General features: G+C 30.2%; 1 protein-coding gene across 1 annotated transcript in view; it reads left to right on the top strand.

Moving 5' to 3' along the window:
* LOC111701736 (uncharacterized) overlaps nt 1-18,988 on the top strand; it is a 28,558-nt gene extending 9,570 nt beyond the window's left edge. Inside the window, exons 6-12 of the mRNA XM_023473145.1 lie at nt 595-650; nt 1,797-2,065; nt 11,320-11,339; nt 12,628-12,771; nt 15,044-15,072; nt 16,232-16,309; nt 17,800-18,988. Of these exons, the coding sequence (XP_023328913.1) occupies nt 595-650; nt 1,797-2,065; nt 11,320-11,339; nt 12,628-12,771; nt 15,044-15,072; nt 16,232-16,309; nt 17,800-17,936 (733 nt within the window). The 3' untranslated portion in view covers nt 17,937-18,988. The remainder of the gene's footprint in view (nt 1-594; nt 651-1,796; nt 2,066-11,319; nt 11,340-12,627; nt 12,772-15,043; nt 15,073-16,231; nt 16,310-17,799) is intronic.
* Nucleotides 18,989-19,237: the final 249 nt, after the last annotated feature.

Genomic DNA, 19,237 nt, shown 5'->3' with positions numbered 1-19,237 from the left:
AGTATTCTGCTCAGCTGATCCGAATTTTTCTAGTTCAGGTTTTGGTTTGCCTGCTTTTGTATAATTTTTCCTGATAAGAGACTCGGTATTGGTTCTGCATTTCCTTGGAAAAGCACGGGGAACGATTCCACCAGCTTCTATAATTATTTGTTATTTCAAGCTTTTAGCTAAAACAAGCTTTACAATACTGTATGTATTGTATGTATTGTATGTATTGTATGCATTGAATGTATTGTATGTATTGCATTGTATGTATTGTATGTATTGTTTAGTATTTATTGTATGTATAGTATGTATTGTATGTAATGATTGTATTGTATTTATTGTATTGTATTGTATGTACTGTATTGTATTTATTGTATTGTATTGTATTGTATGTACTGTATTGTATGTATTGTATTTTGATGTTTTGTATGTATATAATTTACATAAATTATATAAGAATGAAGGATGCAGAAAAAAGTGAAATTTATGGCCATAAGTTATTTGCGGTGATTTTTTTAGAGTGATTTCTTCGAAAGTAGAATGGGGAAGGGGAGTTTAAGGGGGGGGAGTAATGTTTATAAATATTTTAGTTTAAATATTAAATTGAAGTGAGTTCAAATCTCCTAATTCTCGTCTCTCCTCTACACAATACAGTTTCTCATTAGGAATACATCATTAAAAATAATTAATATAATAATAAGAACAACAATATTAAGTACAATCATTACAGACACAAAATATCTAAATAATAGAGGTGTTAATCATTTTTTCAACAATTAATAATCACAATGTTTTCAAAAAGTACTTTAAATACGTGGAAAACAGACTTTCCAGCAAAAATATTATGTTAAAACTTGTAAGAAAATCAAATTTCTAAGAAAAAATATTATTAAACCAAAGAATGTTTAAAAATACTTCATTTGATATCAGAAACTATTCTAAAAGTTTTGAAAGTATTATATATATATATTGTATAAAGTTTGAGTAGGCTAACTAAACTGTCTACTCTGTGTGTAAATAGATGTAAAAAAGTTTGGCCGAGAATATCTCTATTATCCCACAATATCCATAACATTTATCAAAATGATAAAAAAAACACTTTGAAAAATATCTTTATTCAGTAAAAATACATTTATGCAGCACAGGGTGTATCAAAATATTAGTTTTTTTAATAAATAGTAAAACAAGTAATCTCTGTAGGAACCACAAAAAATGTTTAAACCATCATTTCATTGTGTTTTTCATATCAACATCTTTGTAAAAAAATACATAGAACATTCTTTTTTTTCTTAAAGAATTAAAAATAGGTGATCCCTGTAGTCATATTTTACTAATTTTCTTACCTATTTATCTTTTGAAGCATGATGGTATAAACCTTTAATATTTCAAACTTAGATTATTTGATTTAACAAAATTCATAGTTTCAAGTATCTTTGGTTTTATAAATTCAGCTAAAAAGACGTTTTTGTCCGAAATATTACTTCCTTTTATTTATTTTATAATTTTTGCGCAATTTTTGAAGTTTTTAAAGAAAAATGTCATTATGAATTTTTGCACTAATGGTGGCTGAAAAACAATTACAACCATGTAACCACTTTTTTTATGAGAATTTCATTCCTTCAAGATTGGCTGAAAATGCCTATTACCATAAAAATGTTTGAGAAAAGAAATGAGATTCTTTATTTTTATTACGTGTGCATTTCTTTTAATGCAAGAAGAATACTCAGACTTGGGGGGAGGGATTAAGCTGAAGGGGGGGGGGGGTATATTAATAATTATTCTTAATTTTACTGATGGTTTGACTCCTCTAGAACGGATAGACACCTCAAGGCAGAAAAGTACAAGAAACGCTGAGACCCAAACTATCTCAACCCTAAGTGATAATAGATTTGAGATATCTAGATATGGGGCTCAGGAGATTAGAACTTTAAACTTTAATCTCTCAGATAAAGCGAGATCTTTATCTTCAACTAGTGATGAGATTCAAGGAGTACAAAGAGATTCAGTTAAAGGGAGAGATGTTCAAATTAGTGATTTTGAGATTCATAATGGACAGGACATGGAAATACATAGAGGGAAGGTGGGGAACGGGGGAGTTGTATATACACACATATTTTGAAGACCCTGAATATATATATGCGTAAATACACATATATTTTGTACATCATCTTGCTTCCGATCAGTTTATCCTTGTTTCTATGCTATATACTCGTAATATATATTTTATATATCTACTATATTAGACAGTGTAAACTATAGAATACAAATTATTGAAGATTACACTGCACTAAGCTCATACATCTTCCCCATCATCAACTTCAATTCACTTCCATATACAATTAAGAATTTATGAACTGATGAGTTGCTAAATTCATGAACTAGATATATTGAGGAATTGATGAATTTGTGAATTAATAAATTAATAAATTGATGAATTTTTAAATAAATAAATAAAACAAATTTATGCATAGATAAGTCATTTAGTCAAACGCTTTTCTCAAGTTCAAAGTTTTTTAGTTTTGTTTTATTATTCTACATTTATTCGATGAATGAAAATGGTTGAATTATTCTTGGTTTACTACAAGGAGAGGAGAATGGGAAAAAGAAAGATGTCCCTCTCAAATCCTCTCTAAAAAGCACTTGCTTCGACAACGAATTCAGGAAAATTTAATTATTTTGTAAATCAATTAATTTGATTAAATAATTAATAAAATATGATAAATGATAATATTCGGAATACAGGGCAGGAGGGGGGGGGGGGGATTACAAAATAGATTTGCATAATTTATTCAAGGATTGGAGAATTATGAAGTACAACTTTGTCTGACGTCATAGAATTATTTGGTTTGGTTTATTTATTAGTATTTACAGCTTCACAGCCTTTTCAAGAACTTTAAGAAATATTTGTCAATGAGTTAGTTACCTGACCGATTCACAACAGTTTCTATTTACTTTATCTGAGTATCAACTATAGAGATATCGTCGCTATTCAGTCTGGACAATTGAAAATGATACATTTTCGAAAGGAAAAAAGGAAATTTCCATCATTTTTACCCAGAGAAAGGTTTAACGTTATCATTGTGAATCTTTGAATCGATATCACTTGTATTTACGTATTAGTCAGAACTCAGTTTATTCCTTTAAATTTTCACGATAATTCCCTTTTCAGTAAATCGTCTTACTTCTCAACAAACTTTAGGAAACATTGTTGTTTTATGTGAATGAGACATGGTTCAAAAATGTTTATGTGAATGAGACATGGTTCAAAAATGTTTATGTTTTTCAATTCTTTTCATGTATAATGTATTTAGAGAGATCTACTTCAACACAATATAAGAAAAATATTTTTTTAAGAATAGAAACCTACACACTTATTTTTTAATAAATAAAGTACGAAGACCAATTGAGCAATCAATCAATCGAGCTGTAGAATTTATGCAGTATCAAATGTCCACAGTGGGTTTACATAGACTAGACCAAACATCGATTTGTATTTCTGCAATAAATTAATTAATTACATTAGTTTTTTTACTTAAACAATGGTTTTTATTATTCGTTATCGCTCGAATTTACATTTTACACAAGCCATAAAGTTATGCCAATTTGTATAGCAAAAAAGATTGAGATAACGCCCTACTCTAAGCCCACTGTGCATCATGTACATAAAGGTTGCGACATTAAGCACTTTCAAACGACATGTACCGGCTTATCAGACGCGTCAATGATACTTCTGTGCTAACTGTGCTGTTACGCAGACATAATATTCATTAACGGCGGTTCGCATTTAGTACATGAATTAAGAACTGCAGTATTGTACTGCAGCATTTAAAGTACAAAATTAGTATCCAGCTCCTACTATAAACTCATGTTGATTTCAAATACCAATAAATCTCAGCGCTAAGAGTTGGATCTTTTACACGCAAGTATAGGAAATCAACTGAAGGGAAACCAACTGTTGATATCTCACAGATGAGAGAGTACATGTTCCGAAACTACGCAATTTCCGGGAATATAGTTGCAGACATTATAGGCACTAGAATAGAGAGCTTATAAACTGACAGAATTAATACATTTAAACCCTAAAATTATTAAGATTATTGTCATTATGATCTTTTTCGCGTTTGAACTAGGGTTTCTACAAGAAGAAAAGTTAATTTTGCGAAGGCAAGCTAAAAAAAAGATCGCTTAAGATTTGCTAGAAAATTGTGCAAAAAACTTTTTTTTCATAGAAAATATTTGTCTTAGTTTTCACATTTTTGTTTGCGCACCCGGTGCAGTTTGTGCGAAATACAAAATTTGCGTTGCAAAAAGATTTGTGAGGAACGATTTTTCCATTTAGCTGGAAAGTCTAGTTTGAACCAACCAATCAATATTTCTCCGGTGGAAACCAAACTAATTTTAATCACACTTATAGTACAATTTATGCTTTTAATTACTTTATTTTTAATTCTAACCTCCTCTTATTAGCTTCATACTTCCTCTAGTCATTGGATTTTATTATTTCTCCTTTTTCAAAATTGGAAAATTTCCTTTCTTTCTTTCTGCAACTTTAAAAAGTGTTATTTCAGATTAAAACTTGTATCCAATAAACGTCAAAACGGCTGAACCGATCGGGCCACGATTTTTTGTGGGACATCACGTGACCCTAGGGAAGGTTTATGGATGATCGAAATTTCAAAAAATTTCCATAAAAATTCTTTTTTAAAAAAAATTTAAATCCACGAAGTTTTTTTTATAAATTCTACGAAATTTTTGTTTGTTTTTGTTTTACAAGTTACACAAAGAAAACATGCTCACAATTAAAATAGAAGAAGCCTAGTTTTATACGTTTATCTTAAAGTAGATGAAGTCTTTTACGCCATTTTAGACTAACTTTGAATTATAGATAAAAATATGACTGAAAATATCTATAGACAATATGTACTTTGTGAGTAGTTGTGTTCGAATTATCAAATTGCGGGCCTCTCCACCGGAATGGCGTAAATTGCGTAAATTGCGTAAATTGCTTCCGCCTAGTAAATAAATGCTGAGAAGAGCCAAAATAAATTACTCAACGCGTAAAGGAATGTTTTATGATGAAGAATTTATATTAATATATCGCACACATGTAGCACATAATCCTAGAAGGGGATGAACCCATTGGTGTAATTTTCTGTTTTGTATCTGTAGTCTATAGTTGTGTATTTTAATAGATAAATCACCGTTTATAAAAGTTACGATTTTTTTCATACAAAAGATTAGTAAATTCGTTTTCCTATTTAGAATTTAGAAGTAAAAGTATTTATTTTCTTTAACAAACAAAAACAAGAGAATTAAAATTTAGTTTTAAATTCTTTAAAAAGAAGAAAAAAATTCCTTTTCTAAAAACTGTTTCTTCTTACAGGTTCAAAAGGTGAAGAATTGTTGTTTCACTGTTAATATGATTTTTTTCAGTTTAAAACATTTTTCTAATATATTTTTTTGAATAAAGAAAATACAAACGCAACGTTTTTGACTTTATTTTAAATTTCAAATTCTTAATTAGTTACAAATATTATTTTGATTAGATTTGTTTTGTTTTTAATCTTCACGGATTAATTCTTCTCTAAACCTAACTTTCAATGGCTTCTTAACAGAATTCAAATCATAATAAGTTTTATGTGTGAAACATTTTATTACTTTACAAACCGTATAAAATTTTTTTTTCCCATTTAGTGTTTATTTTTTACACTTTTCCCATTCAGTGTATAATTTTTACACTTTTCCCATTCAGTGTATATTTTTTACACTTTTCCCATTCAGTGTATATTTTTTACACTTTTCCCATTTAGTGTATATTTTTTACACTTTTCCCATTTAGTGTATATTTTTTACACTTTTCCCATTTAGTTTATATTTTTTACACTTTTCCCATTCAGTGTATATTTTTTACACTTTTCCCATTTAGTGTATATTTTTTACACTTTTCCCTCGCGCTTTTTGCGTATATACATTTTTAAGAAAAAAATGTAAATATATCTATTTCTTTATATTGAACAGATTTTTTACAGTGCCATTTTTTATTAGTAATTAATTGTACTGCGTATAATCTCCTGAATTTGAATTGTCAAGTAATTTTACAGTAAATTTACAGTTATTTTACAGTAAATTTACAATAATTTTACAGCAAATTTACAGTATACTAGAGTTTTAGAGCGCTTCGCGCCCATCTTCTATTTAAATTGTAAACATGTTCTTTTTGTTTACATTTAAACACAAAGAAGAAAAAAACTTTTGCGGATTTTTAAAAAAAAATTCAAGGATTTTCAAGAATTCAAATTTTTTTACAAAATTAAAAACCTTTAAAACACATTTTTAAAATGTTTATCATTCGTAAACCTTCCCTGGGATAACGCGAGGTGCCACAAAAAATTTGGGCCTGATAGGTTCAGCCGTTTTGACGTTTATTGTATACAAACAGACAAATAGACAAGCCAAATTTATATATAGAATAGCCTTAGAGGGCGCTTCGCGCCCATCTTCTAAATTAATTGTGAACATGTTCTTTTTGTGTACATCGTAAAACAAAACAAAAATAATTCGCTGATTTTCACAAAAAATTTCGTGGATTTTCAAAATTTTCAAAAAAATAATGAAGATCGAATTTTGATGGAGACAAATATTTAAAATTTTAATCATTTATAAACCTTCCCTGTGGTCACGTGATGTCCCACAAAAATTTTGGACCCAATCGGTTCAGCCGTTTTGACGTTTATTGGATACAAACAAACAAACAGACAAACAGACACCCAGACAGACAAGCCAAATTTATATATAGATGAGAGTGTTAAAAAGTAGTGTGGGACTTTTACAATGTGAGAAGTAAAGTACTTTAGCAATAGTTATTGCAAATCTAATGTACTGCGCAATAGAAGATTTATAAGAATCTGGATTCTCAATCGACTGTTTTCATTTTTCATTCTCTTATTCATCGTTTTACTTTAAAAAAAACATTTTATTCCTTGTCTGTTTGTTTGTTGGGCAGGTGCGAGGAATTTTTAATAAAAATATATACTATTATTATTCTACAAAAATTTGTCGCGTCAAATATAGTTTCTTGTCACATGTCCCTGACCAAAAATTTCCGAAATTTTGTGAAAATGTAGAACATTCATGAAAATTGTAAACTAAACTTCGTGTGTAGGAACTAAAAATGATGCATTATTAGTTCAGAATGGAAAAAACAATGATGCACCAGGGAAAAAATGATACATTAGGAATAACAATGATGCGTTTGGAAAAAACACTTATACATTAGTAATAAACACTGATGCACTAGAAATAAACAATGATGCATTAGGAAAAAATAGTGATGCATTAGGAATAAACACGAATGCACTAGGAATCAACACTAATTCAAAAGGAACAAACATTGATGCATTAGGAATAACGATGATGCATCAGGAGTAAATATTAATGCACTAGGAATAAACACTAATTCAAAAGACACAAACATTGATGCCTTAGGAATAACAATGATGCATCTGGAGTAAATATTAATACATTTAGAATAAACAATGATGCACTAGGAACAAACAATGACGCATTAGGAATAAACAATGATGCACTAGGAATAAACAATGATGTACTAGGAATAAACAATGATGTACTAGGAATAAACAATGATGCACTAGGAATAAACAATAATGCACCATGAATAAATGATAATGCACTAGGAAGAATAAACAATAATGCGCTAGGAATAAACAATGATGCACTAGGAATAAACAATTATGCATTAGAAATAATCAATGATGCAATAGGAACAATCATTGATGCATTAGGAATAAACAGTTATGCATTAGAAATAATCAACGATGCACTAGGAATAAACAATTATGCATTAGGAAAAATCAATGATGCATTATGAATAAATGATAATACATTAGGAATTCAATTACTCTAAACCATAGTGCCATACAAAACCTCATCTAATGGTAAGTTTGTATAAAGAGAAAACTAGAATAAAGTAGTTAAAAACTTCTAGATGAATCTGCTCCATACCTCTAGAAAACTTCTAGATGTGTCTACTCTATAACTCGATAGAAAACTTTATACCTCTAGAAAACTTCTAGATCTGTCTACTCTACAACTCGATAGAAAACTTCTAGATGTTTCTACTATACACCTCCACAGAAAAATTCTAGATGTTTCTACTATACACCTCCATAGAAAACTTCTAGATGTGTCTACTCTACACATTTAGAAAACATTTAGATGTGTCTACTTTACACCTCTAGAAAACTTCTAGATGTGTCTACTCTACACCTCTAGAAAACTTCTAGATGTATCTACTCTACACCTCTAGAAAAGTCTAGATGTTTCTACTTTGCAACTCTAGAAAACTTTTAGATGTTTCTACTCTAAACCTACATAGAAAACGTCTAGATGTGTCTACTCTACACCTCTAGGAAAGTTCTAGATGTTTCTACTATACACCTCTAGAAAACGTGTAGATGTGTCTACTCTACACCTCTAGAAAACATCTAGATGTGTCTACTCTACACCTCTAGAAAACTTCTAGATGTGTCTACTCTACATCTCTAGAAAACTTCTAGATGTATCTACACTACATCTCAATAAAACGTCTTGATGTGTCTACTCTACACCTCTATTAAACGTCTACATGTTTCTACTCTACACCTTGATAGAAAACTTCTAGATGTTTCTACTCTAAACCTCTAGAAAACTTCTAGATGTGTCTACTCTACACCTCCATAGAAAACTTGTAGATTTGTCTACTCTACACCTCTAGAAACTTCTAGATGTTTCTACTCTACATCTCTAGAAAACTTCTAGATGTATCTACTCTACATCTCAGAAAACGTCTAGATGTTTCTACTCTACACCTCTAGAGAACTTCTAAATGTTTCTACTCTACACCTACATAGAAAACGTCTAGATATGTCTACTCTACACCTCTAGAAAATTTCTAGATGTTTCTACTATACACCTCTAGAAAACGTGTAGATGTGTCTACTCTACACCTCTAAAAAACATCTAGATGTGTCTATTCTACACCTCTAGAAAAATTCTAGATGTGTATATTCTACACCTCTAGAAAACATCTAGATTTGTCTACTCTACACCTCTAGAAAACTTCTAGATGTGTCTACTCTGCACCTCTAGAAAACTTCTAGATGTGTCTACTCTACACCTCAAGAAAACTTCTAGATGTATCTACTCTACATCTCTATAAAACTTCTAGATGTATCTACTTTACACCTCTAGAAAACTTCTAGATGTTTATACACTACACCTCTAGAAAACATCTAGATGTGTCTACTCTGCACCTCTAGAAAACTTCTAGATGTGTCTACTCTACACCTCAAGAAAACTTCTAGATGTATCTACTCTACATCTCTATAAAACTTCTAGATGTATCTACTTTACACCTCTAGAAAACTTCTAGATGTTTCTACTCTACACCTCTAGAAAACTTCTAAATATTTATGAAAACAATGTTAAATTCTAGTGTTGGAGTCAACTTTTAAGGTTGGGGGGGGGGGGGGTTATGGGAGAAAATCACCAGAAGGAATAATTGGAGGAGTGGATGAACAAATCCGGTTGATTGGAGATGTCTTATCTATAAAATGTCCTCTCTGTGAAATGTTTTCTAGTCCCAACAGGATATGCCTGTATATCAACTATCTATCTATTCAGCATTTCTATCTATCTATCTATCTATCTATCTATTTTTGATTCCTAGTATCCCGTAAATTTGCTCATCATTTATTTTTGTTTACTTGGTTAGATTGGAACCCTACTTCACTGTATTACCTAATATTGGATTGTTTATTTACAACAAAAATGATGCACTAGGAATAAACAATGATACATTAGGAATAAACAATTATGCATTAGAAATAATCAATGATGCACTAGGAATAAACAATTATGCATTAGGAAAAATCAATGATGCATTATGAATAAATGATAATACATTAGGAACAAAAATGATGCACTAGGAATAAACAATGATACATTAGGAATAAACAATTATGTATTAGAAATAATCAATGATGCACTAGGAATAAACAATTATGCATTAGGAAAAATCAATGATGCATTATGAATAAATGATAATACATTAGGAAAAAAATGATGCACTAGGAATAAACAATGATACATTAGGAATAAACAATGATACATTAGGAATAATCAAAGTCATTAGGAATAATCAATGATACAGTATGAATAACAATGATGAATTGAGAATAAACAATGAAGCACTTAATAAGTAAACATTAGGAATAAAGAATTGGTGATTTTAATGGAATTAATTTTTTCGTCAAATTTCTAGCTTCTCTTCTTTTCTCTGCGTTTCCCACCATTAATTTATAAAACTAAGATCTGCAGCAAGAGAAAACCTTCCCTGCTTTTTCCCACTGCACATATATGCAAGTGCAGCCATCCNGGGAGGATGTTGGCTAGGTGTAGACTGCCCAGTAAGCACAGATCAGGTAGAGAAAAATTCTGGGTTGACGCATCTGACAACTTGGTGCCTCTCGATGGAAAGTGTTCAATGCCTAAAAAAACGCAATATTAGAATCTCCATAATTACTGAGACTAAGTTCTTGCTACGCTCCCTCCCCGGACCCTCTGGACACACTGTGGAGAGTTGTGCAGACAATAATAAACCCCAAAATATGCACCTCGATTGATTGATTAGCTCGAAATATACACCTCGATTGATTGATTAGCTCGAAATATACACCTCGATTGATTGATTAGCTCGAAATATACACCTCGATTGATTGATTAGCTCGAAATATACACCTCGATTGATTGATTAGCTCGAAATATACACCTCGATTGATTGATTAGCTCGAAATATACACCTCAATTGATTGATTAGCTCAAAATATACACCTCGATTGATTTATTAGCTCAAAATATACACCTCGATTGATTAATTAGCTCGAAATATACACCTCGATTGATTGATTAGCTCGAAATATACACCTAGATTGATTGATTAGCTCGAAACATACACCTCGATTGATTGATTAGCTCGAAATATACACCTCGATTGATTTATTAGCTCAAAATATATACCTCGATTGATTGATTAGCTCTAAATATACACCTCGATTGATTGATTAGCTCGAAATGTACACCTCAATTGATTGATTAGCTCGAAATATACATCTCGATTGATTGATTAGCTCAAAATATACACCTCGATTGATTGATTAGCTCGAAATATACACCTCGATTGGTTGATTAGATCGAAATATACACCTCGATTGGTTGATTAGCTCGAAATTTACACCTTGATTGATTGATTAGCTCGAAATATACAGCTGTATGCAGGTGTATGCAGGTGTATGCAGGTGTGCGATTTGTAAATCTCGCCCAAGCTGCATGGGCAGGGCGGTCCGTGTCAACGTGGCGTCTTTATTTAAGTGACATGTGACAGTAAAGTGCAGTACAGTACAATACATGTACCATCTTCAAGTAAGATATTTAAAGCAAAAAACCCTTACTATTTGATTAAGTTAAAATTAGTTGAAAGTAAAATTAGAAAATAGTTTTCTCAAAATTGTTCAGATTAACAATAAGCTTACACTAAAATTATATTTTCTAATCTAAACCTAAAATTTAAAATTTCTATTGATAATTTTCAAAATAAAAGTGGTTTAGTAAGTCACCAAAATCAATATAAAAATTAAACCGTCCGATTTAATATCATGTGATCCTCAATTTATACAAAGTTTTAAAGGTTACCATTCTGAATCGGACATATTAATCTTTAATTGTGAGGTTGCTTATTAGGTGGACACTGGACAACTCCTTTAGGATTCAGAATAAAAGTTTTAAACCGAAAACGATTCCTTTGTTTAACGATTTTTTTATGTTTTCAACTTGTTTCCTCGCCATAACGACCACAATACAAAAGATTTTTAGAAAATATATATATTTGTCCAGAAACAATGATAAGTTTGAAGTTTCAAACTTCCTTAAAAATAAAAAGTTGAATTTTATTTTGCACTTATTTCCGCCAAAAATGATAAACATTTTCTTACTATTTATACTGTCAAACAAGGTACTAATGCAAGGAAAGTTAATTGCGGTCGCGTATACTTTGCGTACATAGTGAAACCAGTTCTCTCTGGGCGGACCTTGTAAACAAGAATAGATGCATCAGTGTTCGTTTAGTATCCGAGGTTGTTAAAAGCATTTAATTTTAACAATTTTTAAAATTCACATATTAGTTTCCTATGACCAGAATATTTCATTGATTATTTTCGTGAAAATGGATTCCATATCCAGGCTGTGACATCCGTCTTGTGTTTACTTTTCCGCCCAAAGACAGTACACTGCAAAACAAAAGATGCGCACACCTTTGAAATAACTTTCCTTGTATTAGTACCTTGCTGTCAACTAAAAGTCTTAAAACCCGATTTAGTTTTGATTTGAATTTAATCCGGGTAAATGCTGTGATCCTCTCCGAATTAGTGTAGGACCGGTTTATAACCTTATACAAGCAAAGGCACATTTTTTCTAAACTTTTCTTTCTTACTTTTATAAGAAATAATTACAATAAAGTTTGAGACGTGCGTCATGAAATTAAAAATAATAAGTAGATTAAAAAAAAAATAATTAAATTTTTGAAACCAGTGAGATAGTTAGCGAAGGAGTAGATGAAGAAGGAGAGAAAGAAGGAGAAGGAGGAGGAGAAGGATGGGAGTCAATTGACTCCTACGAAATGGTTGAATATGGAATCAATCCTTTTAATTCTTCACCAACACTTAAACACTCCAGGGACATTTTTCATCATTATCATTATTATTATTATTATTATTATTATTATTATAAATATTATTATTATTTTATTATTATTATTATTATTATTGTTTTTAAATCATCCGGCCTTATTTAATCTTAAGAAGCTTTTTGATTGGTAGAATTATTGAATAATAGATATTGCAAAAATATTCTTTATAAATGCAATGTTTATCTGTCAGGCACTATTGCATGATCATTAATTCAGGGGAAATTAGTTCGGAACTGTTATATTGAGCCAGACCTCACTTTATTCTAAATATCAATTTAGAATTTAGAATTTTTAAGTGTTTTATATTTTCAGCTAATGAATAAAATGTCTAATCGTTGAGTTTGTTGACCTCGTCAGTCATCAAGCTTTCAAAAACGTTGAAAAAAAGTTTAAGCTCTAAGTTTCTTATTACATTATGGGAAAGTCAATAGATTTAAAGGGGCTGCATCTGTGGGACCCTTTATATATAGAATGGTATATCCGATTACTAATAGTACCCTGAAACTTACATCTATACTTAACGATATATATTTCTTTGTTGCAAAACTTTCAATTGTGGGTTTTCTACAAGAGGGACTTACAGGTTTATGCAATAGAAAAAAAGATGGTAATTCGCAGAATGTCACACTAATTAACGATAAAAAACTGAAGATATATATCCAATTGCTACTCAGGTAAAGATAAAGGGTACCATTGTGAATAAAAATATTTAATTGTGAAGTCATTCTAAATTGTGTTTACAGTTCCAAGAAGCTGAACCAGGCGTAATGCTACGAACTAATCCTTCCTTAGCTGGGAACTTTAGAATGGGATACCTTTAATCCTGACTGCTTAATCCGAATAGACACTTTTAATTTCTTGCTTAATCCACTCTTTTTTGGTTATAGTACAGAAAAAATCAAAGACCACTTTTTCAAAAGTAGAGAGAGTCCTTCCCGCCTCTTTATATTAATCCTAATTAAATAAGGAACTCTCATTAAATGGCGCGCAAAATTTCAAAATTTCCCCGGCTTCTGATACGCCACTCTGATTGGTTGAATTTTATTCACTTTTCAGGATACAAACACAAGAGTAGGTTAGTCTCGAGATTAAGAAAAAGAAAGGATCAAGCATTAATCACAATATCCACCATTCTTAAGTTCCCAGCTCTGCACACTGTATTTCCGCCGTCCAAAAGCATCCTTCCTCGTAAGTATTTCTATTGGAAAGTTTATATGCAGTAAATGATAAACTGCATGATACGAGGGTTAAAATTCCTATATCAGAGAGAAAAAATACATTTCTAAGGCAGTAGGGTCGAAATGTCAAATGACCCTAGTGACTTAGCAATAAACTTTTACTTTTCTAGATAATAATTTTAACCACCGTAATTCATGTAATATATAATATACTGCATGTCAACTATCTCATAAAGAAATAAATCATCCCACAAAGAAGTTAAACTGCCTTTTCAAATACTAGGCTTTTCGGGCGCTTTGCACCCATTTTTTATTTCAATTGTGAACATGTTTTATTTGTGTACATTGTAAAACAAAAGAAACAATAAAGGAATTGAGTCTTTGCCACAAATTCAGTTTTTGTAAAACCAATATCTTTGCAGCCTTATGATGTAAACCTTTGATATTTCAAACTTACATTATTTGATCTAATATCATTCATAGTTTGAAATATTAAAGGTCTACGACACCGGGCTGCAACGATATTGAAATTAGAAAATCAGAGTTTGTTGCAAAAACTCAATTCCTTTGCGGATTTTATAAAAAAAAATCGTGAATTTTTAAAATTTTTAAAATATTTTTGAAAGTAGGATTTTGTTATAGGCAAATTTTTGAAAATTCGATGATCCAGGGGTCACGCAATGTCCCACACAAAATTTGAGCCCGATCGGTTCGGCCATTTTGACGTTTAATGGATACAAAAAAACAGACAGACAAACAAGCAAAGTATGTATATATGGACACGCGGAAATAGAGTGAAGTATCTTTTATAACTATTAACTTATTTTCTTTATATCTAAAAGTATATAATTTACAATATTAGTATTCTTATTTATTACTTGTTTATCTATCTATTTATCTTCTTTATATCTAAAGGTATATACAATTTACAATATTAGCATTCTTATTTATTTCTTTTTTATCTATCTATTTATCGTCTAGGTGTCGGGGTTTCTTATCATCCATCTTTTTTTATAATTTTCTACTAAAAATTAGAATTAATAATTCAAACTAAATACATAATAATGAAAAATGTTAACAGAAGAAAAAGTTGCCTTTGCTGGAATTCAGGAAAAAATATAGATTTTTAAAAAAAAAATAAGAAAAGTTTCTTTTGGGTAGATTATAATGTAAGGTCTGGTGCATAAAGTTTTAGAGAGGAGGGGGAGAATTGAAGTTAAGGGGCGTTTTGTAGTATATTAAAAGTTCTATCAAGCGAATCATATTTTAGTTCAATTTCTCATTTTATTTTTAGTTTTGTTTATTTGTTTTTGTTTTTAACACATTGATCTATTGTACCAAAAAAAGTTTTTTGTCTGTTTTATTGGTCGAAAATTTTTTTTTCAAAGAAATGCATTGTTGGTAGATTTAAGTCATCTTTAAGTCGCTAAATAAAAAACTCTATTTTGGCAAGATCAAATTTAAGTCAAATAGGAAAATTTCATTTTATCTTATTAGAATGGCCAAACAAACTAGTTTATCGGCAAAGTTTATACAAAGTTAGATACAATCTTGATAAGACAAGGCTTTAAGAATACAATGAAAAAAACTTAAAAAGCTAAAAAAAATGAATAAAATGGTAAATTATGTTTTTGGGTCATTTTATGGGTGATTAATGTTTAGACCTCGGCATTGTAAAGAAAAATATATTATCTTTTATAAATATTTCTCTCTTAAGTTATAATCAAACCCACTTTGCAATATGATGTTAGAAATATCAAAGATTATCACCACCAGGTTGCAATGATAAAGAAATAAAAAAAGTTTCTTTAGAGTGAAAGTTAAAGAGATTGCTCTGAAAATGTAAAGGGATTGCTCTGAAAAGTTAAAGGGATTGCTCTGAAAATGTAAAGGGATTGCTCTGAAAATGTAAAGGAAATACTTGACGAATCATGATTATATAATGAATAGATTATCACTGTCAAAAAAAAATTATAACTTATTCCTTATAAATTATAATCATCATAATCAAATTTTCTCAAAGCCCCCTTTTAGTTTTTTTAAAACTAAATAATCGTCTCAAAATCTAATAAATTGATTTTTTGACACAAAGTCTATTTTCTAATCCCTATACTTTGCAACCTGATGGTTTTAGTCTTTGATATTTCAAACTGAGAGGCTTGATTAATCACAGTTTGTGGGAAAAACTATTTCTTTTCTTATCCCTAATGTTTATTAACCACCATATTGTGCACTGTTTTCAAGTTCCTATATTTTAACATTTGTGCAGAATCCAATCCAAGATCTGAAGCTGTAGAGGCGGAGAGGGATTCAGGGGGCACAGAGAGTATGGACAGCGAATACATGGGTCAGCATATAGATTAATATATATATATATATATATATGTATATAGATAGATGGATAGATAGATGAATAGGTAGATAGATAGATAGATAGATAGATAGATAGATAGATAGATAGATAGGTAAATAGATATATAGATAGATAGATAGATAGATATATTATATAGATAGATAGATAGATAGATAGATAGATAGATAGATAGATAGATAGATAGATAGATAGATAGATAGATAGATAGATAGATAGATAGATAGATAGATAGATAGTTAATTAGTTTCTTTAGCAACATGGCTGTTCTTTCTGTCGTTGGAAAGACCTTGAAAAATTCAATCCAATGATGCTTTTTGCTTTGTCATCTTTTGGCACAAGGTGTCTCAAAAACAGTCAAAACTACAGAAAAAAATCGAGTATTGCCCATCCCTAGTTACGAGAGACTCGAATTACCAATCAGAGGGAAGTTTGTGTATTTTCTACAAGTTTAATTATATATTAACAATAAACATGGAAACCTAGTCAACACAACTGACAATGTAAAAAACTAATTATTATACTTAAACATGTAAAACTTCAAAAATATAATTAAATTTTACAAAAAAATGGAAAGAATATTCTAGAAAAGATGAATGACTGTATACCGCCTATTTCTCACCCTTTAAAGGCACTGTAATCGTATTTCCAACCCTGACCCTCCACCAAGAGGGGTACATTCAATTTATATAAGTACTCTTTAAACCTATTGTTTAAGAATGTGGATGATATCGTCAATTTTCTAACTTTAAAAGGGTTTAATTCTGAAAATTAAGGTCTGATAGAAAGTTTTCAAACTTCTATTTTATGCTTGAAATACATTTTTTTATTGTTAAAATTTTCTCTATCTGACATGACAAATTTTAAGGTTCGACTTACATGTATAAAGCTTTATACAGGCTTTTACGGAGCTTCGCGCATTTCTTTTATTTTAATTGTGAACTTGTTCTCTTAGTGTACATTGCACAACAAAAACAACCAAAAATTTCGTGGAATTTACAAAAAAGTTCGTGGATTTTTAAAATGTTCAAAAATCTAATTTTTTTAAATGCAAATTTTTGAAAATTCGATCCAAAAACATTCCTTGGGGTCACGCAAGGTCCCACAACAAATTTTTCGGTTCAGCCGTTTTGGCGTTTATTGGATACAAACAAACAGACAGGCAGTATATAAAGATTTATTAACAAATGAATTGAGTTAGTGCCAAGAACTTTTTTTCGAATTCCTATATCTTTACAACTCAATGTAGGAGACCTCAGATATTTCAAACTATGAATTTATCTAAGTTAGATATATCAAATCAAAGGTTTACTCCATCCGATGGTAGAGATTTATACAATAGAAAATCAGAGTTTGTGGCAAATACTTAATTATTTAAAAAATTTAAAGAAAAAACCCTATACATTAACCAATAAACTGATCCCTAACACATAAATGTTTGAAAAATATATATTTTTATTTTCTAGTTCGGAACTACATGACGTACACTCCTGAGAAGCGTGGAGGAGAGAAACTATTTACCGGATTCCTTCTCCTCGCAACTCTTCTATCTGTCGTCTTCCTTTTCTACTATCAAAACTTCACAGCGGGACTTCTTCACTAACAGAACGCGGCATTTATTTTAAATAGATTTTAGACGTAATTTTATGTAACTCTACATTTATGTCCAATACACGATGGTATCCTTTAAACCCTTAAAGCAACTATAGTTGAATTCGGACAATTTCCTAGATTGTTTCTTCAGTTTAAATCTGCATCTGCCATTTAAAGGAAAATCCAGAATTAAAAATAATAATTTTTTTATTTTAATCAGCATAGACAGATACAGGTTGAAGAGTACTGTCGTGAATGGACACAAAAAATGCAAGAATAATTGAAATTACTTCTACAATAATATGAATATCTATTGTTTCATTTGTTTTATAAAAATCAAAATAAGTACATTGATAAATTCCAATGCTCAACAAATGACATTAAATCTGAAAAGGGTTGAAATTGTAAGTTGTAACGCTTAATGAAGAAAACCCTAACACCACATAAAAGATGGATTTTGATCGTTTCCCTTGCTCGATCACCTGGACTACGTAAAAACCATATTGTATTTCGAAACTATTTTTAAAAACTTTTTGACTTTATAATCCAACCGATTAGAGACACACAAATAGAGATGCATGATATTAGAGGCTTGAGTGCTTCTTTAGACCCAAATATTTAGAAAAACAGATATTTTTTTATTTGATTTTATTATGAAAAATGTTCATGGTTATTAAAATTGTTATGCTCTATACAAATGCAGTAAAAAGCGCTGTAGATATATTTTTGAAATTACTTTATCAGGAAAAAAACTCCAAAATTTTCAAAAGCAAAAAAAACTATTTAATCTACTTTTTTTAAATATTATTCACAATTAGCTTTCTTTTTGTAACGCTTTTGCTTACATGCTTAAGAAGTTAAAAAACGTTGTAATTATAAAAAAAAGTTAATGGTCAAGTTTGCTGGGTTTTAAGGTTGGAAAGATTTTTAAAAATCATAAAAAGTTGAAATCTAATTCTGAAAAGTTTAAATGTGCAAAGGATCAGGGCAAGCGAGGCTAAAATGAGAAACAGAATGTTTATTAACCACCATATTGTGCACTGTTTTCAAGTTTGGAGATGGGGGGGTCATTACAGGGAGGGGGGATTATGGGGAGAATTACATGGAGAAGGGGGGGGGGGATTATTCCATGCCAGTAGGAGGAAAGAATGCATCTATGGAATATTAAGCCCCAAGTATAATATATGAATGAGGGTATAGGGAGTTTGTATTGACTTTCAGAAGAAAACCTAAGAACTATTTTTAAAAATTCAAACATTATTTAAATCAAAACTTTTGTCCTTGGTGTCCCGGTTTATCATAAATTTACTG

Source organism: Eurytemora carolleeae, unplaced genomic scaffold (genome assembly GCF_000591075.1).
Source record: "Eurytemora carolleeae unplaced genomic scaffold, Eaff_2.0 scaffold416, whole genome shotgun sequence".
Taxonomy (NCBI): Eukaryota; Metazoa; Arthropoda; class Copepoda; order Calanoida; family Temoridae; genus Eurytemora; species Eurytemora carolleeae.
This window is presented reverse-complemented; position numbering and strand designations above follow the sequence as displayed.